The 19,347-nt window shown below is 36.1% G+C and overlaps 1 protein-coding gene across 1 annotated transcript in view; it reads right to left on the minus strand.

Annotated features, from left to right (window-relative positions):
- Window positions 1-1,370: 1,370 nt before the first annotated feature.
- Window positions 1,371-19,347, minus strand: part of MLIP (muscular LMNA interacting protein) — a 68,247-nt gene continuing 50,270 nt past the window's right edge. The window contains exons 12-14 of the mRNA XM_061989181.1: window positions 12,055-12,108; window positions 3,609-3,643; window positions 1,371-1,624 (exon numbers count right to left, since the gene is read on the minus strand). Of these exons, the coding sequence (XP_061845165.1) occupies window positions 3,617-3,643; window positions 12,055-12,108 (81 nt within the window). The 3' untranslated portion in view covers window positions 1,371-1,624; window positions 3,609-3,616. The remainder of the gene's footprint in view (window positions 1,625-3,608; window positions 3,644-12,054; window positions 12,109-19,347) is intronic.

Here is a 19,347-nt window from a genome sequence, read left to right on the forward strand (position 1 = left end):
CAAATGCTTTGAAAATTGTGCAGGAAAGCTTACTGAGGCTTTTGAGAATCACATAGATCACAACAGTTTAAAATAGGAATTTTTTCTACCTCAGTGCTTTACTAAAAACAAGAAATGTTGTTAGGTCCTTAGTGGATAGACCTATTACATCTTGTACAATATTTCTGACACTGTTGTAGTTATAAATGTGTTTATATGTATGAATTTATACTTATTTTAAAAGTTTTCAACACTTTCTGTTATATTTACCTATACATGTTGATTTCTATCCTCAGGTACTCTTTGGAACTCACTGAAATGTTGTTCTCAGTAGGTTTTTATTCGCTGTCTGGTTAATGGGTATGTTGATCATTAGATGTACACACTGCTAATATATTTTTCCATTCCATTAACAAAACCCCAAACCTTGGATGTCTATCAATGTGTCCATGACATTATAAAGGATGTGTGCGCTCCTATATAAAGGCAAAAATGTTATTTTACCTGTATAGAGAGACTCACTGATCACTGAACTTCCCCTCCAAAGTTCAACACTTTAAATACAGGCCAGATTGAAATTATGTCAGATCCAACAGTACAAGAGGCTGAGTAGCCTGAAGACTATTCCATTTAAAAAGGTTTTAATTCCAATGTTTTAACTGATGATAATGTTTCATAAATTAGTTCATTGCATACATTTTAACGAAAGCAGCAGCAATTCTCATTAAAATATTAATCTTAACCATGACACATAACGGTGTGTCAGGAGGTAACACACCAGGAGAGGACTGTAATGCAAAGGTCCTGAACATATACGTACCTGTGGAATGATTTGCATCAAAGGACCGGGGATCAAGGGATCAGGAAGAAGGCAGTTGATTCATGCGAGCATAGTCAATCAGCTTCTTTAGAGTTTTATAATGCATTTTGGAAGCAGATTGTTTAAGATCCAAATGCAGCCAACACTGTTTAGGAGTAGCACAGGGTCAAAAACCACCAGCATAAATGGAAGAGGAACATGGTGATTCTGCCTGCACTCAGCAGCTGGCATGGACACTGCCTGACTTGGGCTGCAAATATTGCATGTCAGGAAACAATCATTGTGCATGATGATTGCTGTGGGTTCTGACACAAACATGAATAATTCCTGGAGTATTTCACTAAACAGAAATGTCTGTGTGGTGGCAAAATGGGACCAAGGTTAAAAGTGTGGGAGCATTCATTTCCCAAAAATGTCATCATTATTTCCCAGCTATTTGAAATACATAGAGCTAGATTTACTGGAGTAAAAACAAGAATCACAGCAAACATTTCAAAACAAAAATACAGCTTTATTTAATTTCAACATTTATATTCTTTCTGAAGAAAATATGCCATGTTGTATCAGGCATCTCTTAAACCAGCAAGCACTTCAAGAAACAATATTTCAAAAGAGAACACTCTTGTGCATCTCTGGAGTTAATTATGCTAGCCCATAAGATTATTTTTTGAAAGATTATTTGTTATTACTGCTTTGCAATTAGCATACTGGAAGAATTTTTTTTTAAATGGTGTTTTAAATACCATTTTTGCTGTGGATTCCTTCTCAGTATAGAAACAGGCCTCAAAACAGTCTATGGTTTTAGCTCTTGATTCTAGTGCGGGGCTGCAAAAGAAGAGTTTTCACATGAACATAAATTGTTAGAAACACAGATTATTAAACTACATAACATGCACTGAGGTCACTTAATTGTCTTAATTTATCCAACCTGATGATCTATCTGACAAACATAACTCATAGTATCAGAGTAAAAAAGCCCTAAAGACATAGTCAGCCACTTTGTGCTGGAGTTGTGCGAGAAGGTAACAGAAGATAGCTTTGTGAAATACCTGCCTGTCTTTGCATCAGCCTGCAGTAAACTGATTTAGCACATAAATTTTCATGTAGCTGCAACTGTGAAAATTTTAACCTAAATCTCCCTGAAATTTAGGCCCATCTATTTTTCTTCTACTCTCAGAAAGGTTGGAGAATTGACTAATCTCTCTTTATAACAATTCATGATGAAGAAATATAAACATCTGTGCCTCTTCTCTGTCCTTATTTCTTCTAAAAACACTGAAATATTTACATCATTTCTAAATCTCTCATTTGTTTCCCACATGCAGTTCAACTGGTTCTTCACTGATAATAAACAGAGATGAGTATTTATGTTCATCATATTATAAGCATCTCCCTTAGCATGTCCCTGGAATGGCATTTTTCATAACAGGATCATCTCTTCAACTCAGATTCAGTTCATGATCCCCTGTAATCCTCAGGTTCTCTCCTGAAAAACCATTGTCATTCCTTTTCTATATGTACTTTTCGTTTTTCATTGTATTGTTCTTCAATTAATTTTATCAGATTGATTTCAAGCCATTCATCTAATGTAAGTGACCTTTGTTGAATTCCAAGCTGCTTGCAAGTCCACCCAAATAGGCATCATCTGTAAATTTGGTAAGCTTGCTGTCTGTGTGATGGAGTAAATAATTAATAGCAATGTTTTAGAGTGCTAAAGCTAGAAGACAGCATTATGGAAGCCTGTGTGAAAGGTTTTCCCACTTAAATGATTGTTCTCAGAGTCCATTTTTCTAATCAGTTGTCCATCTACCTTATGTGAATTTAATTTAATCTGTATCTGCTTTTCTTCCTTAGGAATATCATGTGGGACTCTGTCAAAGATATGCTGTATCAAACACATCCCCTATATCTGTTTGACGTCAAAGAAGAAAATGAGATCAATTTGATAGGATTTGTTTCTGATATGTCCCTGTGCAAGTCCTCTTATCTCCTTATTGTTCTCTAGGTGCCTACAAATGGATTGTTTAATACTTTCATCCAGTGTCTTGGAAGTGCTCTTAGGGCTGACTTTTCTGTAATTCTTTAGATTCTCCTTTCTCTCTTTGTTTGATATGACATCATATTTGTCTTTCTCCAGTTTTCTGGGAACTTATTCATGCTGCTAGTCACTGCTGTTTAAGAAACTATTTTGGTTAACTATCCTATTGGGCTGTGGGCCCCAAAATTTTAATAGCAACTGAAAGAAACTTTTAGTCATGATTAACCTTTGTGTGTGTGTGTGTTTGAAGACTGAAACAAATTAAAAAAAGGCATTGGACATTTCAGTCTTTTCTGTATCACCTATACACCAACCTCCCTTGTTAAGTACTTCATTATATCTGTTTTCAAATATAGTGCATTGTTCGCAATAGTATTGTTTAATTCTAGCAAATCATTCATTTTAACATCACTATGTGTCTATGCATTCAACTCTAAAGCAATATTCATCTTATTTTAAAGGCATTACTTCACAACATAATTTCAGACATTGCCTCAGTTTCTTCCAACTCTCGGATTACATCCCACTTAAAATTAACTCAATTTTGACTTCATTCTGTGACGCTAAGAAGTGAAATTATTCTGCATCAGCAAGTAAGAGAAAATCATTCACTAAACACAACCAGCTTATTATCCAAGCACTAAATCATGTAGTTAAAGTATCCTATCATCTTTTTAAACAAAAACATACAAATTTATTAAAGTTACATGAAAAAGTAGTTACATATTCAAAATGTAACTGTAATCAAGTAAAAAAATTACTAATACTCACTATCATAGCTAAACAGAACCCTTTTCATTGGCAACCTGTAGAAAAAAAGGGAAATAAAAGTGAAAACAAAGTTGAGAATAAAAACAGCAGTATATTAAGCAAAATATTCTGCAAACTGGTGGACAGTGTAATACAATGCCTTGTCTTCTAAAACATTGATTTTCTGCACTGTTAATTTATAACTATGCCTACTGAACTGAGGATGACTATTCATGCATTGACAAGTTTCAGGACGTGTACTCACATAGTAAATTTCAACAGACAAATCATCATCTTGGCTAAATGCACATTAGAGGACATTTCAGATTCATGTTAGTTTTCCATTTCTTTTTTGGCCACATCCTCTGACAGTAGAGAATGTAGCTAACATTGCTTTCACACGGCATGGATGTTCTTTTCCATCACCTTAGCAAGGCTTTCAACAGTCTTCTACAGTAACCTCCTACCCAAACTGAGGACCAGGGTAGACTGCAGAGTGGATGAATAACTGGCTGGACCACTGGTCTGAAAAGATAGTACTCAACAGTTCAAAGTCTCTGTTTCACGTGGCATTTCAGAGGGATCTGAGTGGTAGGAAGGCCCATATGTTACATGTTCAGGAAGTCAGTAAATGTTACTAACTTGGAAGGGAGGGAGAGACTGATATCATGAGGGTACAGGACAAGGGGTAATGGGATGAAGCTGGAATACAAAAAGTTCCATTTAAATATAAGAAAAAACTATTTTACTGAGAGGGTGATGGAGCAGTGGCACAGGCTGCCCAGGGAGGTTGTGGAGTCTCCTTCCTTGGAGATCTTCAAGACCCACTTGGACACATTCCTATGCAACCTGACTAGACCGTCTCTAAAGGTCCCTTCCAACTCCCATCATGCTACGATTCTGTGATTCTATGACTTTGCAAGAATGGAGGATGGGCTAGCAGGAGATTTGTGAACAAAGGCAAATAATACAAAATCCTGCACTAGTGAGGAGACAAGTGCAGAGGAAGAAGTGAACAACCCCAAGTAATCATATAGCCAGTGACTGGCTGGGTAGCAGTTCTGCAGAGAAGGATCTGCAGTCTGGTTGACACCAATCTGAGCATGAGTCAGTCGACACTTCTTGTGGTGAAGGATAACCTCACACACAGTTGCATTAATTAGAGCATAGCTAACAGGGTGAGGGAAGTTATTACTCTCCTCTGCTGGTTACTAATGAGGCTGTACCTGGAACACAGATTCCATTTTTTAACCTTCCCAATAGAAGAGAGCTGTCAAGAATACAAAAGCAGCCCAATGGAGGCTGTAAGCATTCCTTAAATCTGGGAAAGGCATATGGCATATGAGGGGAGGCTACAAGGCTTGTTTAACCTGAAGAGTAACTTAAGGGATGTCTTTATTGCCTCTCCAGCTATTTAAGTGGAGTTTATAGACAGTTCAGATTTGCATAGTGAAAGTGGGGAAATTTTAACTAGCCATAGTTTTATCATAAGAAAGGTCAAACACTGTAACTAATTTTTATCTGATTATGTGAATATAATTACTTATGCATTACTTAAGTATTGAATAATAAAAAAGTCATCTTCAAACTACAGCTGTGTTCTGACTACCTATTCAGGGCAAGTTCTTTTCCTCTGAAACTATTATGCAGTACTTCCACCATTATTTAAAGGGGAACAAATACAACAGCTGATTTTTAAAACTAAGTAGAATTAGATTAAAATAGTAGTCTAAATGACATAGTGAAATTTCACACTTTCTCTGTACCACATTTACATTACTACCCTACTACATTTACAGTTTTTCTCTTTATAGCATTCACTTTAGAAGTAAAGTCATATAACGTATAAAATGCTTTTTCCTTGTTAATTTCTTTGTTAATGCTTTTTCCATGGTGCTCTTATATGCCCTGTCATGTCACCAAGCTGTAACTGAAATGTTTTACTTAAAACAAGGATATATTACAGAAGCTAGCCAAAAGTATTGCCCAAATATCTGTTGAAAGAGTAAATTTCTTGCTTTACACACAAAGCATTAAAATCTAAAAACTTTAAGCACCGATAAAGCAGAAAGTTAATAGGAAGTATGTCTGCTGATATTTAAAGATTTTCTTTGACAATTTACAAATGTACATTGCTTGCAGCTACCTTCCTATTTGTAAATATCAGAAGACTGCTTAGTGGTCAGTCCTTTAGGAAGTTAAAGAATTTGTCACAGCTAACACCTGAAATTCCTATTCCTTTAGTAAAGTGGTAGTTATTTTTACTTTTAATGCTCATTTGTGGGTCATTAAATTTTAAGTTAAATGAATCTTTGTAATGATATGGAGAGAGCTTAGGGCTGCAGTCCTTGATTCAGTCAAAATAAACTTCAATGTGGTGAGACTATCACTTCAGAGAGGTACTGTTCAATTGGTGCCAAAATATTTTGGAAGATCACAATCAAGTCATAACAGTTCTCATTTTGGTGGTAAGAGACATTAGAAGATTTTCTAACTTGCATTGGAAAGGTTTTTTCGGTATGTTTCCTGTTGCTCTTTGTCTTATTATTATTTCCTGCCTTAATCTTTGTGCTTAGTATCAGTCTGTGCATCATTCCTTATGCGTTGCCTAATGCTCCCTGGTTCATTAGATGATTCATAAACCCTGCAAATCAGCAGTGCTGCAGAAACCACATTGACCTTGCATTCCAGGTGTGGGAAGAGAAGAGATCTTGACTGTGTCACAGGGTAATACATGCATGCCCTGTGGCCTGGCAAACTACAGAGCTGGCAGTGATGCTCTGCCATACTAGTGTATACCAATTCTCCACAGTCTAAAGGATGGGGCTGTAATTTTATGCAAACCTGAAAGTAAAAAATGAATAGAGGATCGGTGATGTGACAGGTGAAGAGCCCACTTTTATGTCTCCAAGGAAAGCACAAAGAACAACATAGTCTTTTGACCTGGAAGAAGGTGCTTGAACAAAGGAATTGACATTGAGTAAGAGCAGCTTCTGAGTAGTTCCCTCTAGTCTCATTATCATAGAATCATAGAATGGTAGGGGTTGGAAAGGACCTCTACAGATCATCTAGTCCAAACCCGCTGCAAAAGCAGGGTCACCTAGATCAGGTTGCACAGGAACATGTCCAGGTGGGTCTTGAAGACCTCCAAGGAAGGAGACTCCACAACCCCTCTGGGCAGCCTGTGCCACTGCTCCATCACCTGAACAGGGAAATAGTTTTTTCTTATATTTAAGTGGAACTTTTATTATATATCTACCATACGCCTGTTCTTGCCTTGACAGGGATCTTCTTACAAGTTGAAAAGATATTGAAAAGATACAAGAGAGCTGGATTGTTACAGAAGACTTCCCTCAGGATATCAGGATAACCTGCAGAAGGCGGCAGAGGGTATCCTGCCCTTGTACCTGCCCATCAGACACAGGGACAGACAGGCCCCTGCTATGAGCACAGACCACTCGCATCCATTCCCACTTCATTCTGATCATGATGTGAAGCAACTTTGAAGGGGGAATTAAAAACTCTGAGATTTTCTTTGTAAATCCAGGGTACAGTTATGGGGTTTTTAACTAGAAGAATATCATTCTGCTCTGATAATGCCATTTCAGTTGGAGCTATTGTCTAACATTAAATCCCTCTCATAAAGTCTTTAGTACAAGGACTCTTTCAATAATGAGTGTCTTTTCATCTTATATGTAGAATCTATCAATGAGTAATACTAATGTTGACCTCTGACCAGAACACTCCTTTAAATAAATAAAGATTAAGAGCAATGTATAACAGAACTTTGGATCTTATTGACATTTTAATAAAATTTCAAATTTCAAAAATTTCTGCTATTAAAGCTCTTTCAAGTGGAGCAGGGCAGATTAACTGTTCATTGTACTAAAACTCTCAGAAATTTGCACAAAAGACAGTCAGTCAAATCCTGAAGTCAACAGAATCAGCTTTTTCTTTTGGGTTTTTTTTTATGAATGTTGACCTTACATATGCTGTTATTATCTCAAATAATTATTTCAGATCTTTCCAGAATAACAAATAAATATGAGAGAAATAGCTGCAGCAAGAGATTCTCTGAATCTAAAGAAATTGTATAATGGACTTGAGATTTTGCAAGTTCATTCATTTATGAAAAAGGGAAATGATGAGTACATACTTTTAGCACCTGTGTGCACTTTCTTTTTGTGGCTATACAGGTGCATACGACCTCTGGTCTTTCTAATGATTCTGACTCACTACCATTCTGAGAACGACTATAACATCATTCACAAATCATAACCTGGGAAAACACTATATTTACTTGAAAGGAAGAAAGTAGTATTGGAAATTGCTAGTATATCTCTTGGTTAGGTTCTAAAGGAGAGTTCTTCAAATCTCCTCCAACTAAAAAGCACTGGTTGTAGAGGAGAATTTTGCAAGGACAATGTCCCTTGTTTGTTTTCCTGCTTTCACAGGGAAGTAATAGATCTGATTTGTTTCATATTGTTACAGAATAAAGATGAGGTTCCATGAAGATTAGAATGTAACTCTTCTGAATACAAAAGTTTGGGAGTTTTTTCCCCCTGTGAATATTTCACTTTGAAGAAAAAAATATTACTAAGCAGAAACTAGTATCACCTTCCTTTCTTCCCCATTCTCATTCTTTCCTAATGATCATTAGGACATTTCACAGAGCATCTGCCTGTCCATTCTTTTTGGAACTGCAGAAATCACATTGACTTTCTCTCACTGTTTCTCTCTCTCAATGTTTCTCTCACTCTTTCAGCTCTAAGAGGAACATTGTAGAAGAAGTGAAGTGTGAGCCTATGTGTAATTTTAGATTATATTGAGGGCAGAGACTATAGGAAAGAGATCTAAGGTTCTTACTCTAAGGTTCTTACTACAACAGTAAGAGTAATGTTTGGCTTACAATTTGACAGAATTATTCCTAATCAGTTCAGAACCAGGTCTTCGCTGATAAAAAAGACATTTTAGTGGAGACTTGTGGGTTATGTAAATTCATAAAGTGTAACTTCAGTAGAAATGGTTCCTAGAGTTAAGATAGGCTCACAAATAGGAAAACACAATACAGGTGTCTGAGAAGATTTTCAAAGCCTTGAAGGATTTAAAAAATCTTCAACCAAGGCCTACCTTGTTTTTTCCACTGCACTAATTGGGCAATCAATATAAAACACAGTTTTGATGAACCAACTGTATAAAAGAGAAAATACTGAAAAGTAGGTGGTTCTTCAGAAATAGTTCAATAGCACATCTCAAAGCCACCACCTTCAAGGCAGCTAAGAGAACGACCCAAATGTTTTAACCTGCTATTAGCTCTCTGTTGCTCTACTGTCTGTATCCAAGATAGCATAAATGTTGATATTCTGAGTATCAGTGCTGTATTCTTCCCATTCTAGAAACAGATCTCAAGGGGAATAGATGCCTTTATTCAGTCCTTCTTGATTGAGAATGAAGAAAGATCTGTATCTCCTCCATGCTCTAAACATAGAAAGACATTGCTCAATCTCAACATGGCCAGTATGGTGTCCCCTGATCACCTCCTCCTTCTAAAAATAAGATTAAAATTTGAGGACAAATATTCAATAACATGCCTTGTACAAGAACTTTGAAAAGTTAGATTTAGAGGACTTTATGTCATTTGTAATAGAGAAAAAAGAAAATGTGTCATCTCTTGACATGATTTCCTGACCAGTTTGTGCTAAGCCTGACAAAATTCTTCCTGCTTTATCTACATGTGGGCTAGAGTCCACCTGTATCGTCGTAGTTACAAAATACACGAGTGACAGGCCCCAGGGAAGCAGCACAAATACTCAGTTTGCTCAGCTGTACCAAATGGTATATGACACTTTTCTTCAACTTTAAAGCTATTTGCCTCAAGCTAATATTATTTTAAGTGCTGAATAACCATCACCCAGTAAGATGTTCATCAAGAGAAATACAAAGAGCACTGATAACAGCCCAGAAAAATCCTCATCTTTCCAATTCATTGTCTTTGGTCTTTATAATTGCAAACACAATTTATTCAGAGATCTTTATTCTACAGATTATGGTAAAAATGTTCCAGTTGTTGGACTACATTTAAGATTTTTAATAAATTGGCTGATAGAAATTCCATTCAGGTGTTTATTTAAAATGCAAGGGAACTTTTAGAAGATAGTGCTATTTATTTTTTCTGCCTTGGAACAGAACAAGTTGGCTTTTAACCAGAGGAATTTTGCACTTTCCTTGTCATTGTCAATTTGGAACATGCTACAACCTCTTGTTCTCAAAAATATCTCAGACATAGTCTGACTTCAATATGTCAGTACAAGATGCTTCATTTTCTGAACTAGTCTTAATAATGCATCAGTTAAATTATGTGTTTTGTTTCTTAAAAGAGTTCTCTTTGAATAGATCTGTCTTTCCATTAGATCTGCAAAGCTCTCAATATGTAAATTATAAAGAAGGATGAGATGGACATCTAGCTGTTTCCTTTCCTTTCTTTTCCTCTATTTTATTTTCAAATACAGGAAAATTAGCTGCATCATCAGAGGCTGCATATATTTTACATATATGCACACACACATATACTTGCATACATTATTATATACACAAACATTTATACAAATACACATCTATATATATATGTTTACATAGGTACATATAAATTATAGGGTGCCTGATACAATACAAACCTCTTTCAACAACAAATTCATCCTCTGAACTGCTCTGTACTTCTCTTCACTCTCTAATGAAATCTCTTTACTTTGTTAATATTTCAGAAACTTTACGGATGAGAGGGAAAAAACAGCCTGAGAAGCTCAGCAAGCTATTTGTTCTCTAACTTCATTTTGGCATCTTGGGGCTTCCTGTGGACAGAACCACAGCAGAAACCATAACATCCTCTTTTGAGACAACCAAGATGTGGCTCCTGGGAGGTAGAGGAAAGGAAATTGATGGTGTAATAACAAGGACAAAGGCCAAAGGCAAGAAAAAAGGAAGAAGGCTGGAAGGCTGTGATGAAGATAAAACCAGATATGAAGTAGCTCAAAGTCCCTGACTCCCTGCACAGAGAGGCTAGGAATGCACACAGAATAAGAGGCTACATTCACATCTCAAATACTCCTGGTGCAGAATAGCAGTCCATTGATCCACTCAGGTGAGATGTCTACCTTTTTTTAAAATTTTCCTCTATTTTTTAATCTTTTTCTTTTCATTGGAAACAAAGATAAACTATGAGGATGCATAGACAGGTTGTCAACAAACTCAGAATTCAGGCAAGCCCTCTTCTTCCAACGTGTGAAGTGCTTGACCTCAAAACTTCTTCAATATTTTTCAAAACAATAAGAAATCTAATCATTTGGTAGCAATTATTGGCAAACATCCATTTCATTTATTAAAATGCTCATTTTTGTGCTTTAAGCAAGCCTAGAATCTAATTCAACATATCAAATTAAAAATAAACTATGTTTTGTAACTGTGTTACGAAGATGTAATTATCATTCCTATCTGTATTGATAATCTCATCAAAAAACTTGTGAAATAATTACAAGCATATGCCTGGTAACCAAAAGTGATCTCAGTAGTAAAAATCTGTTCTTGTGTCAAAAATGTACACATACTGCTATTATTGGTAGTATGTTATGACTTCTTATGTGATTTTCTAAAATAACATTGAAAATAAACTTTAAATAAAGATGTTCTGTTACATTCTAGAGCCTACAGTAAATAATATGATAGTTACTTAAATCATATTTGTTTATTTCAACATTGAGGCTATAATTTAGCTTCATGTTCATGACCTTGTTGGAAAAAAATACTTACTTGTGTCAGCAGGACCTTTTTAAATTTTATATGCTCTGCCTCAAGAGCAAATTGGTTCTGTGTAGAAGATTGTTTCAGTTCCCACTGAATCAGTCATCTAGGGTGGTAACCATTATGATCCTGGAGTTTAGATATGCAAAAATAGTACAGAATGGCCCACTGAATTTAGACTTCAAGATTTGTGTCCTTCTTCTAAGTCAAGTAAAACTGGCTCAGAATTTTGATATTGGATAAACTTATGTTGTTTTGCATTTTCTTGACAGTCCTTTATGAAATTCTCAATAACTAATGATCCTAAATGCTTCTGGTAGTTGTTGTATCTGATATTTAAAACAGAACCTGTACCAATGACTACAAATTCTGGAATGCATTATTTCAGTGGAGCTAATTGCATAATTCAACAAATCCCACCTGCTATAATCCCAACAGAACCTATCAGGAACATGAAATGTAAATGTTAGTGTAACTTCAAATTCACATAAGAAACACAGTCTGTAAAACAATCCTTATTTTTTTCATCATTAATCGATAAGAGTAATTAATGCTTGTCTAGTCCATGCACTGGAAAAATGCAGATTTGAGAGGTCAGAATATGTTTACTTATCAACTAGACACAAGTTAAAAACTAGCATGCAAATGTTTAAACCCATTATCAACTGATTACCTCCTTAGAGCCGAGTGTTTCATTTTCTGGAATAGGCACTATGGGATGACTGGGCTGCCGAACCAAGATGTCACAGGTTGGAGAGAGCATGAGGTTAAAAACAGGAAAAGTAAATTCATTATCAGTTCAATTTCTCTATAAAATATCACTAAAGTTTAATAATGAAAGCCAGTCATGCAAAGGATAGCAATGTAATGATATCCCATTTGTGTTCAACAGGCTTCCTGTTGAACAGGCTCTCATTTGCTACTCCTCATCTGTATGAAAATCTATTTCAAGGCACTGTCTGTTTTCTATTATATCATATTCCGATAATTAAAAGGATGGGGAAGGGATAAATCACTTTCCAATTCGAAAGAGACATCTCAAGTAAGAATCACAGCAAGGGCACCTGCTTTATAAAGCATTTAATATAAGATGATACACATAAAGTTATTTAAAACTGCAACTCTGTGTGTCACTTTGAATATTTGTCTTCTCTAAAGCTCCTCCAAAAGAGCTCTCCTTAATCTTAAATTTTAGACATAAATCATCTAAAAAGTACTGTAATTAGTATGTGCAGAAAAGAGTTTTAGATCTCAGTAATTTTCCAGTGTTTTGAGTATTATATGAATTGCATCTGATGATGAACTTTGATGGATGTGACTCAAGTGAAGAACAGTACTGTTTTCAATATGACTGTAATTAGAACACAGGTAAATAGACAAGCTGGAACTTGTAAAAGCAATGTTAAGATCATAGGCTTGTGAGGTTTTCCTGTACAGTGACACAGAGACATCCTCTTTAAATTGCTGGAAGTATTGAAGTTTGAGTATTTCAGAACTGTATGAAAACAAGACTGGAAGAAGTCTGCTATTTTCAGTGTATCTAAAGCATTACTTTTTTTTTTAATACTTGGATCATAGTAAATAAACAAACGATGTATTGCTTAAAAAATGCTTGCTCTTGCCCTAAGAAAATTGATTTTGAAACTGCTTTTTGAGAAGCAAAACTGATGTGGTCCTATATACAAAGAAGAATGCTGAAGAGGAATATTCTGTAATTGTCTGCAATTACATTATGAAATTTTCATGCATTGAGCTCTCTCTTTGTAAATTTTCCCTGATTCATTTTCAAGGAAGCAGGAATCAACTCTAGAAATAATTGCAGTAGTTACAGAAGCTTTGAAACTTTTTCCCCACCCCCAAAACATTAAGACAAGAGAATAACTTTAGGAAAAATGTTTATTTATTTATTCATTCAGAAAATATAGACAAAGGAATCATTTTAGGCAAAGTAAGGTTAAGGAAGAGGTAAGGAGCCTAGCTCCTCTCCATGGCATCACTCCTTCTGCCTCACTTCAGACTGCACAGCTGCTAAGGCAGCCCCCTAGACCTTATGCCACCCCACTGCTGCAGCACAGCTCTTTACAGGAGACACAGGACTATGTTTAATGGCCTATATGGAAGACAGAAGTCCTTGCAAACTCAACACCCTGCCTCAACCAGGGGTGGGCAATCCTTGGTAATACACAGGTACAATGTTCTAGCAACACCTATGGTATCTTGGCAAGATTGTTGATTGAAATAGACTCTGGAGCTGAGTTGCCCATTGTCTTACCACAGTATCACATCTCTGTATCCAAGACAAAGAAGAGTTAGTCACAAAGAGAAGAGAGAAGGTGTTGATCATTTTCTAATTACTTTGTGATGTGTGAGTAAGCTCCCTGAGAAGAATTGTCCACCACTTGTGCAAGAAAAAATGCTTCCAAATCAGGTAGTGATCCAAGAGCATGAGCTCTCAAGTCCATCCTTAGACATGACAAAAGAAATGACCTTTCTTTTTTTGTCCAAGAAATATGTTTGTCTCCTTTATTTTCATAGTACCCACTTTTAAAACTAAAGAACTAATAGTCTCCATAGATAGGGTAAATTATCTGTATTTTATGGACAGATACTCTTAATATTGATTACTTTGGAGAGGCTTAATTGAAAGAAGACAAGTGAGAGCCAAACAAGGACTTCATTTTTTAAGGGAGGGAGGGGGGAGGGGAATAAAAGTTGATACAGATTCAAGACTTGGAGAAACAATGAACAATATAGAGTTTTCTCTGTTTTCACAAGGCTTCTCTGGCATAAAACCCCTGAAGTTTTGACCTGACATGAAGTATAGTCTTAAGGAGGTCACATATGGCTACACTGTAAAGAACTTTAAGTAGTACTTGTGAATATGGAGCACATAAGCCAAGTGCTGCTTGCTTTTTGCTGAAATAACAATCTTTCAGGTCCCTGAAAGAAGGGCATTGGTTTTTTTTCCCTGGAATTGTACAGGTGTACCTCTGCCAGCTGCAAAGGAGCTGGGTGCCTTGGCCTGGGTGACTTCATTCTAACAAGCTGGAGGTCTGTTCTCTGTATTACTCACATCAAGCATCAATTTAATCTGAAATGTGTCATCCTTACTGTGGAAAAGGTGCTGTATCTGTTCTCACAGAGTTTAACAAAGAATTTACCGAGTCTTGTTCTTTTTTCCTTACAGATATGATTTCTTGAATGCACACTGCACCAACCCCACAAGCAGAATGGATCTGGCTGTCCCAGTGCACTTGTTTTTGCAGTTCTATGGATAAGGACCAGGCTCTTGGAAGGGAGTTCAAATGTCTGCAGAGTTAGATGAGCACTGTAGTCAGGTCTCTCACTATCTGGGCGAGTACTAAAGGAGAGCATTGGCAACGTTGTGTTCTCTGCACAATAATCAGCCCTTGATGTTCAGCGAACACTTAACAGGACAGAGAGCATACCTGATTAAACTCAGCCTTGCACTTGAACTTAGAATTTACATCCATAAGCATAGGGGAAAGAATCTCAGAGTACGGTCTTCTCTCTGCAAAGGCAAGCTACCAACATCAGAGTACCAGATAGGCAACTTAAAAGTACCAGAATGCAAAGTAGGCACAATGAGCTGGGATTAACCCTTCCTTACTAGACATTGTATTATTATCATCCCTCAGAGTCATATAGAAATGTGCCCATGCAATTTGGACTATGTACTATTTACAGGTGTGTTGTCTTCATGTGACCTAATCAAATTCTGTCACCAGCAGTCTTTCACCTCCAGGCCAAAGCAGATGGCATGAAGCTCTGCTTTATTCTCCAGATGTAAGAGGATAACATCTGTTGATGGTGAAATAGGACAATATTGATTTTATGATTTTGATTATTATTTCCTTTTCCAATTACAAAATTCTGCATTACTCTTTCAAGGCTAATTAATAATTCTTAGTTTCTCCAGACGTTACTAAGTTTTCTGGTAATGTGGCATTTTCTATATTATTTCCAAGAACAGTGAAAGAGTAAACTAGACAATCTGCATTTCTGGCTGCAAAAATTGTAGTGAGGAGAGAAGAATATCTTGACAATATACATTTGCAGCATATAAGTTCAAAGGGAAATGACATACTTGGCCAAATTAACCTCATACAAACTCAGTCAAGGCTTAGAAAAGAGGTGATTACACAACATCTTAGTTAAACCTTTGTTCATTTACCTCTGTAGAGTAATCAGCAAGACATATTTGCCTTTAAAAGGTCAGTTAGTTTTTATTGCACTATGAATCACAGCTGTCTGAACTAATATAAAGCTTTCTGAGATGTTCTCAATGTAAGACCTTTTTTATAAATCTAAGTCACTCTCTAGAGGATCTGCAACCTTTGCTAATTGAAGCACAGGTTTAAAATTCTTTGGAACCAATGAGAGATAATGCATGTAAGAAATAAGAAGGTTTCAACTATAGTAATCAGAGAACAATCATGTATACACTATTTTTTCAAACAACTTTGTTAAGTCTTTAGTCCTGTTTGAAAATAAAGTAGGCACTCTACAGTCTTATGGAGAAGAGTTATTCCTTCACAATAGGAAAACTTACTAATTTCTCAGATACTGAAAATGTTGTTTTATACATGCATAATGAGTAAACTTTTTAATAACACAATTGTATAGATTACTCAGAAAATCACATTTTCTGAGAAGAACATGAGATCTGGAGTAGCAATAAATGGTAAAACACCCACAACAGCAGAACAAAGACTATCTTCAAATGAGGGGAGAGAATATATAGATATAATGTAAAGGATAAATTTACAATTACATCTATAGTCTCTCTGTAATGACACAGTATAAAATGAAATTCAAAGATTCAATCAGTTAAGTACTCATCTCTAGTGCACTTTTTGCCTCTATATAAAAGGAAATGTAATGTAAAAATGGTGATCACAAGGATTTATAATGTGCCTTCAGCCAAAAATGCAATAGATCATCCTGACTGACTTACAAACCATTTTTTAACACTACAATAGCTGTGCATTTTTAACTTGAAGACACACTCATAGAGTAAGGCAGTAGAGACACGCTTCCCTTATTCATGTGGATGAGATCTATGTGCTTTGAGTTAGTTCATATAACCCAGATGATGCATATTGATTTCTAGAGTGTTTCATTGGTTGTCTTTTTTTTCATATTTTCATCTGTATTGGAAAGAACATTTAAGAATTTCCAACACCACAAATGTTTGAAATTTCCCTCAGCATATTGCCTGTGAATTATTTATGGACTCACAGATATTGAGTCGTTCAGAAAAGATGATGCTTCCCTACTCCAGGAAGGGTCTCATTGCTCATTAGCTGCTAACAGATGAAAACTTTAACTGCTTACCAGGTGGAAGTGTGAAATGAAATGGATTTCCTTTTCTGACATGAACTTCCCTTCACAAAATTTCTTCCCGGATTAGATAGAAAAATGAATAAGCCTTGTATTCTGTGTAAGGTCTCATGAAACAGAGATCTTTGAAATTAGGTACTTTAAATTCAAACTAAAAACTTTGATTGGATTTTCAACAATATATGTGTGAAACTACCACCTACTATATTACATATTCTGTTTATCATGCAACTGCTGAAATGATAGCCACCATTTAATTAAGAAAAAGAGAAAACTAGTACTATAATTTATATTTTATCATATATAACCTCTTCATCAAAGTTTAGAATACTTTGCCAAAAAGGGAAAGAAAACACTCATGCCATGAAGTTCATAACATCTCTGTAACATAGGTAAATACTGGCTTCTTTAATTTGAGCTCCAAGTACATACTTGGAATTTCACCAAAAACAATTATGTTTTATACATTCTCCTAACATAACTGGAAGTGAAGTTAATTAAGTCTGTATTTCAAAGTACACATTTTATCAATACCTGCAATAAAAGTTAAACAAACTCTAATTTAGGCTCTTCTCAATGATGTCCAATGGTAGGACAAGAGGCAACAGGTACAACCTGGAACATAAGAGGTTCCAAAGAGACACTAGGGAAAACTTCTGCACTGTGAGGGTGATGAAGCACTCGAGCAGGCTGCCCAGATGGGTTGTGGAGTCTCTTTCTCTGGAGACATTCAAAACTCCCTGGACGAGTTCCTGTGTTACCTAAGAGGTCTTACTCTGGAAGAGGGGTAGACTAGATGATCTTTCAAGGTCCCTTCCAATCTTTAGGATTCTGTAATTCTGTTATTCTGTGACTCTAATTGTGCCAATTTGACCTTTTATATGTAGAATTTCTAAAGGATCATCAGTTCACTTTTCTTTAGTACCCTGAAAGAGTTTTTATTGCAATCTAAAATGCAGTAAGAAATTGTCTAGAAACATCTGTATTCCATGAGGGCTACCATATAAATCTCTCTATAGCTCTTGGTTTTTTTGGTATAGTTTCCATGGTTTTTTTTTTCCCTTCAGACTGTATTTTCTCACCATCTTCAATAAAATCTGTACATTTTTTTGTTTCTCTTACAGGTTACCTCCCCATTAAATCTTCTTTGATCTTTTTCATTCAATAGTATATTTCTGGTTTTGCTGTTAATAACAACCTTTACCTCTGAGTAGCTTCTTCTCTTTGCAATGTTGTTTTTGTTTTTATTGCTATGTTACAAGTAAAGGCATATCCCCAGGTTGCAGTTCCCATTTGACCAATCATTGATAGAGGGGGGTTTTTTTAACAGTCTTATTTTCTATAGTTTCAAATTCCCCTAGAAATTGAGTTGTTTCCAGTCTAAACCCAGCCATGGATCAGGATCCTTGCATCAGAAGCCACTTTCTAGCTATGACAAGCTTGCCCCCCACCACCATGGGGCATGTCATAGAATCCCCATCAAAAACTGACAGAGGTATTAGGAGCAGATAGTAGGAGTGTTGTAGTATTTGGATTGTTTTGTTTCCTTTTGTTTTTCTCCTAAGATATGTGTTCACATATAGTCCTGAAGATACAGAAGGCTAAGATAAAAACATCTCAGAAAGGAATTGTTAGCTAGGGTCAGGAATTCTATCATATTTGATACTGTTTTATGTACTAAAAATGTCTGCTTGAAATCCACTGTGCAGAAGACTAGATGCAATCATCCCAGAAAGCCAGACATAAGGCTTATTTAATGTAGAGGTTTCTAATAATGAAGGCAAATTATTTTAAAGCACTTTTTTGTGCTTGAGACTGGTTTAAACTATCCCAGCAGAGACAGTCTGTATAAATGAGAAGGCAGAAAGCAACAGAAGTGGCTGTACACATGTTCCAAGAGGAGAGCTGGACTTCTGTGCACAGCATTCACTGGGAAGCACATTCCAATGTGTAAGTATGGAAGGTACCTGCTGGGGTTTAATCCTACCACGTTCAAAGAAACTTTTGTGTGCATGTTTTCTAAATGAACAGAAGTACACCGAAGAAATACCATGGTCCTACCAACAACAGCTCTTCCTAGTTGAAATAAGACAGTAATGGTCTCAACTGTCTAGCTATCCAGGACAAATGGAGTGACAGTAATCAATTCCTTTTTCTTTTTTTTGTTTCCTTTAGAAGACCCGTGTTTTTCAGGAGAGGGTAGCAGAGTTCTTTCCAGGCAACGCTGGACTTAGAGCATCTCTGCATTAAGGGCCTGATGTTGTGTCTCCCGTTGAGACTAAGCTACCATCATGTTCTGTTGCTAACTGTTTCAAAGAAAGCTATTGATCACCAAGTGACAATCCTTCTAAAGTGCTTTAGGAGGAATGTCTTTCTTTAAAGATGAGCTGAGCAAGACCTCTAGAGGCATTTTCTGCAGGTATTATCAAACCAAGTCCAAAGCAATACAAATGTCATCTACATATGATATAATAGCTCACTAAGCCCAAGCAATAGCAGAAAAGAAGACATGAAGGAGATACAACAATATTAAGCATTAATGTTTTCCCAATGAGAAGGTCTCATTTGTAACACAGCACTAAAGCACTGGCTTCTTTGCCTC

The sequence above is a fragment of the Colius striatus genome, chromosome 2 (assembly GCF_028858725.1).
Source record: "Colius striatus isolate bColStr4 chromosome 2, bColStr4.1.hap1, whole genome shotgun sequence".
Classification (NCBI taxonomy): Eukaryota; Metazoa; Chordata; class Aves; order Coliiformes; family Coliidae; genus Colius; species Colius striatus.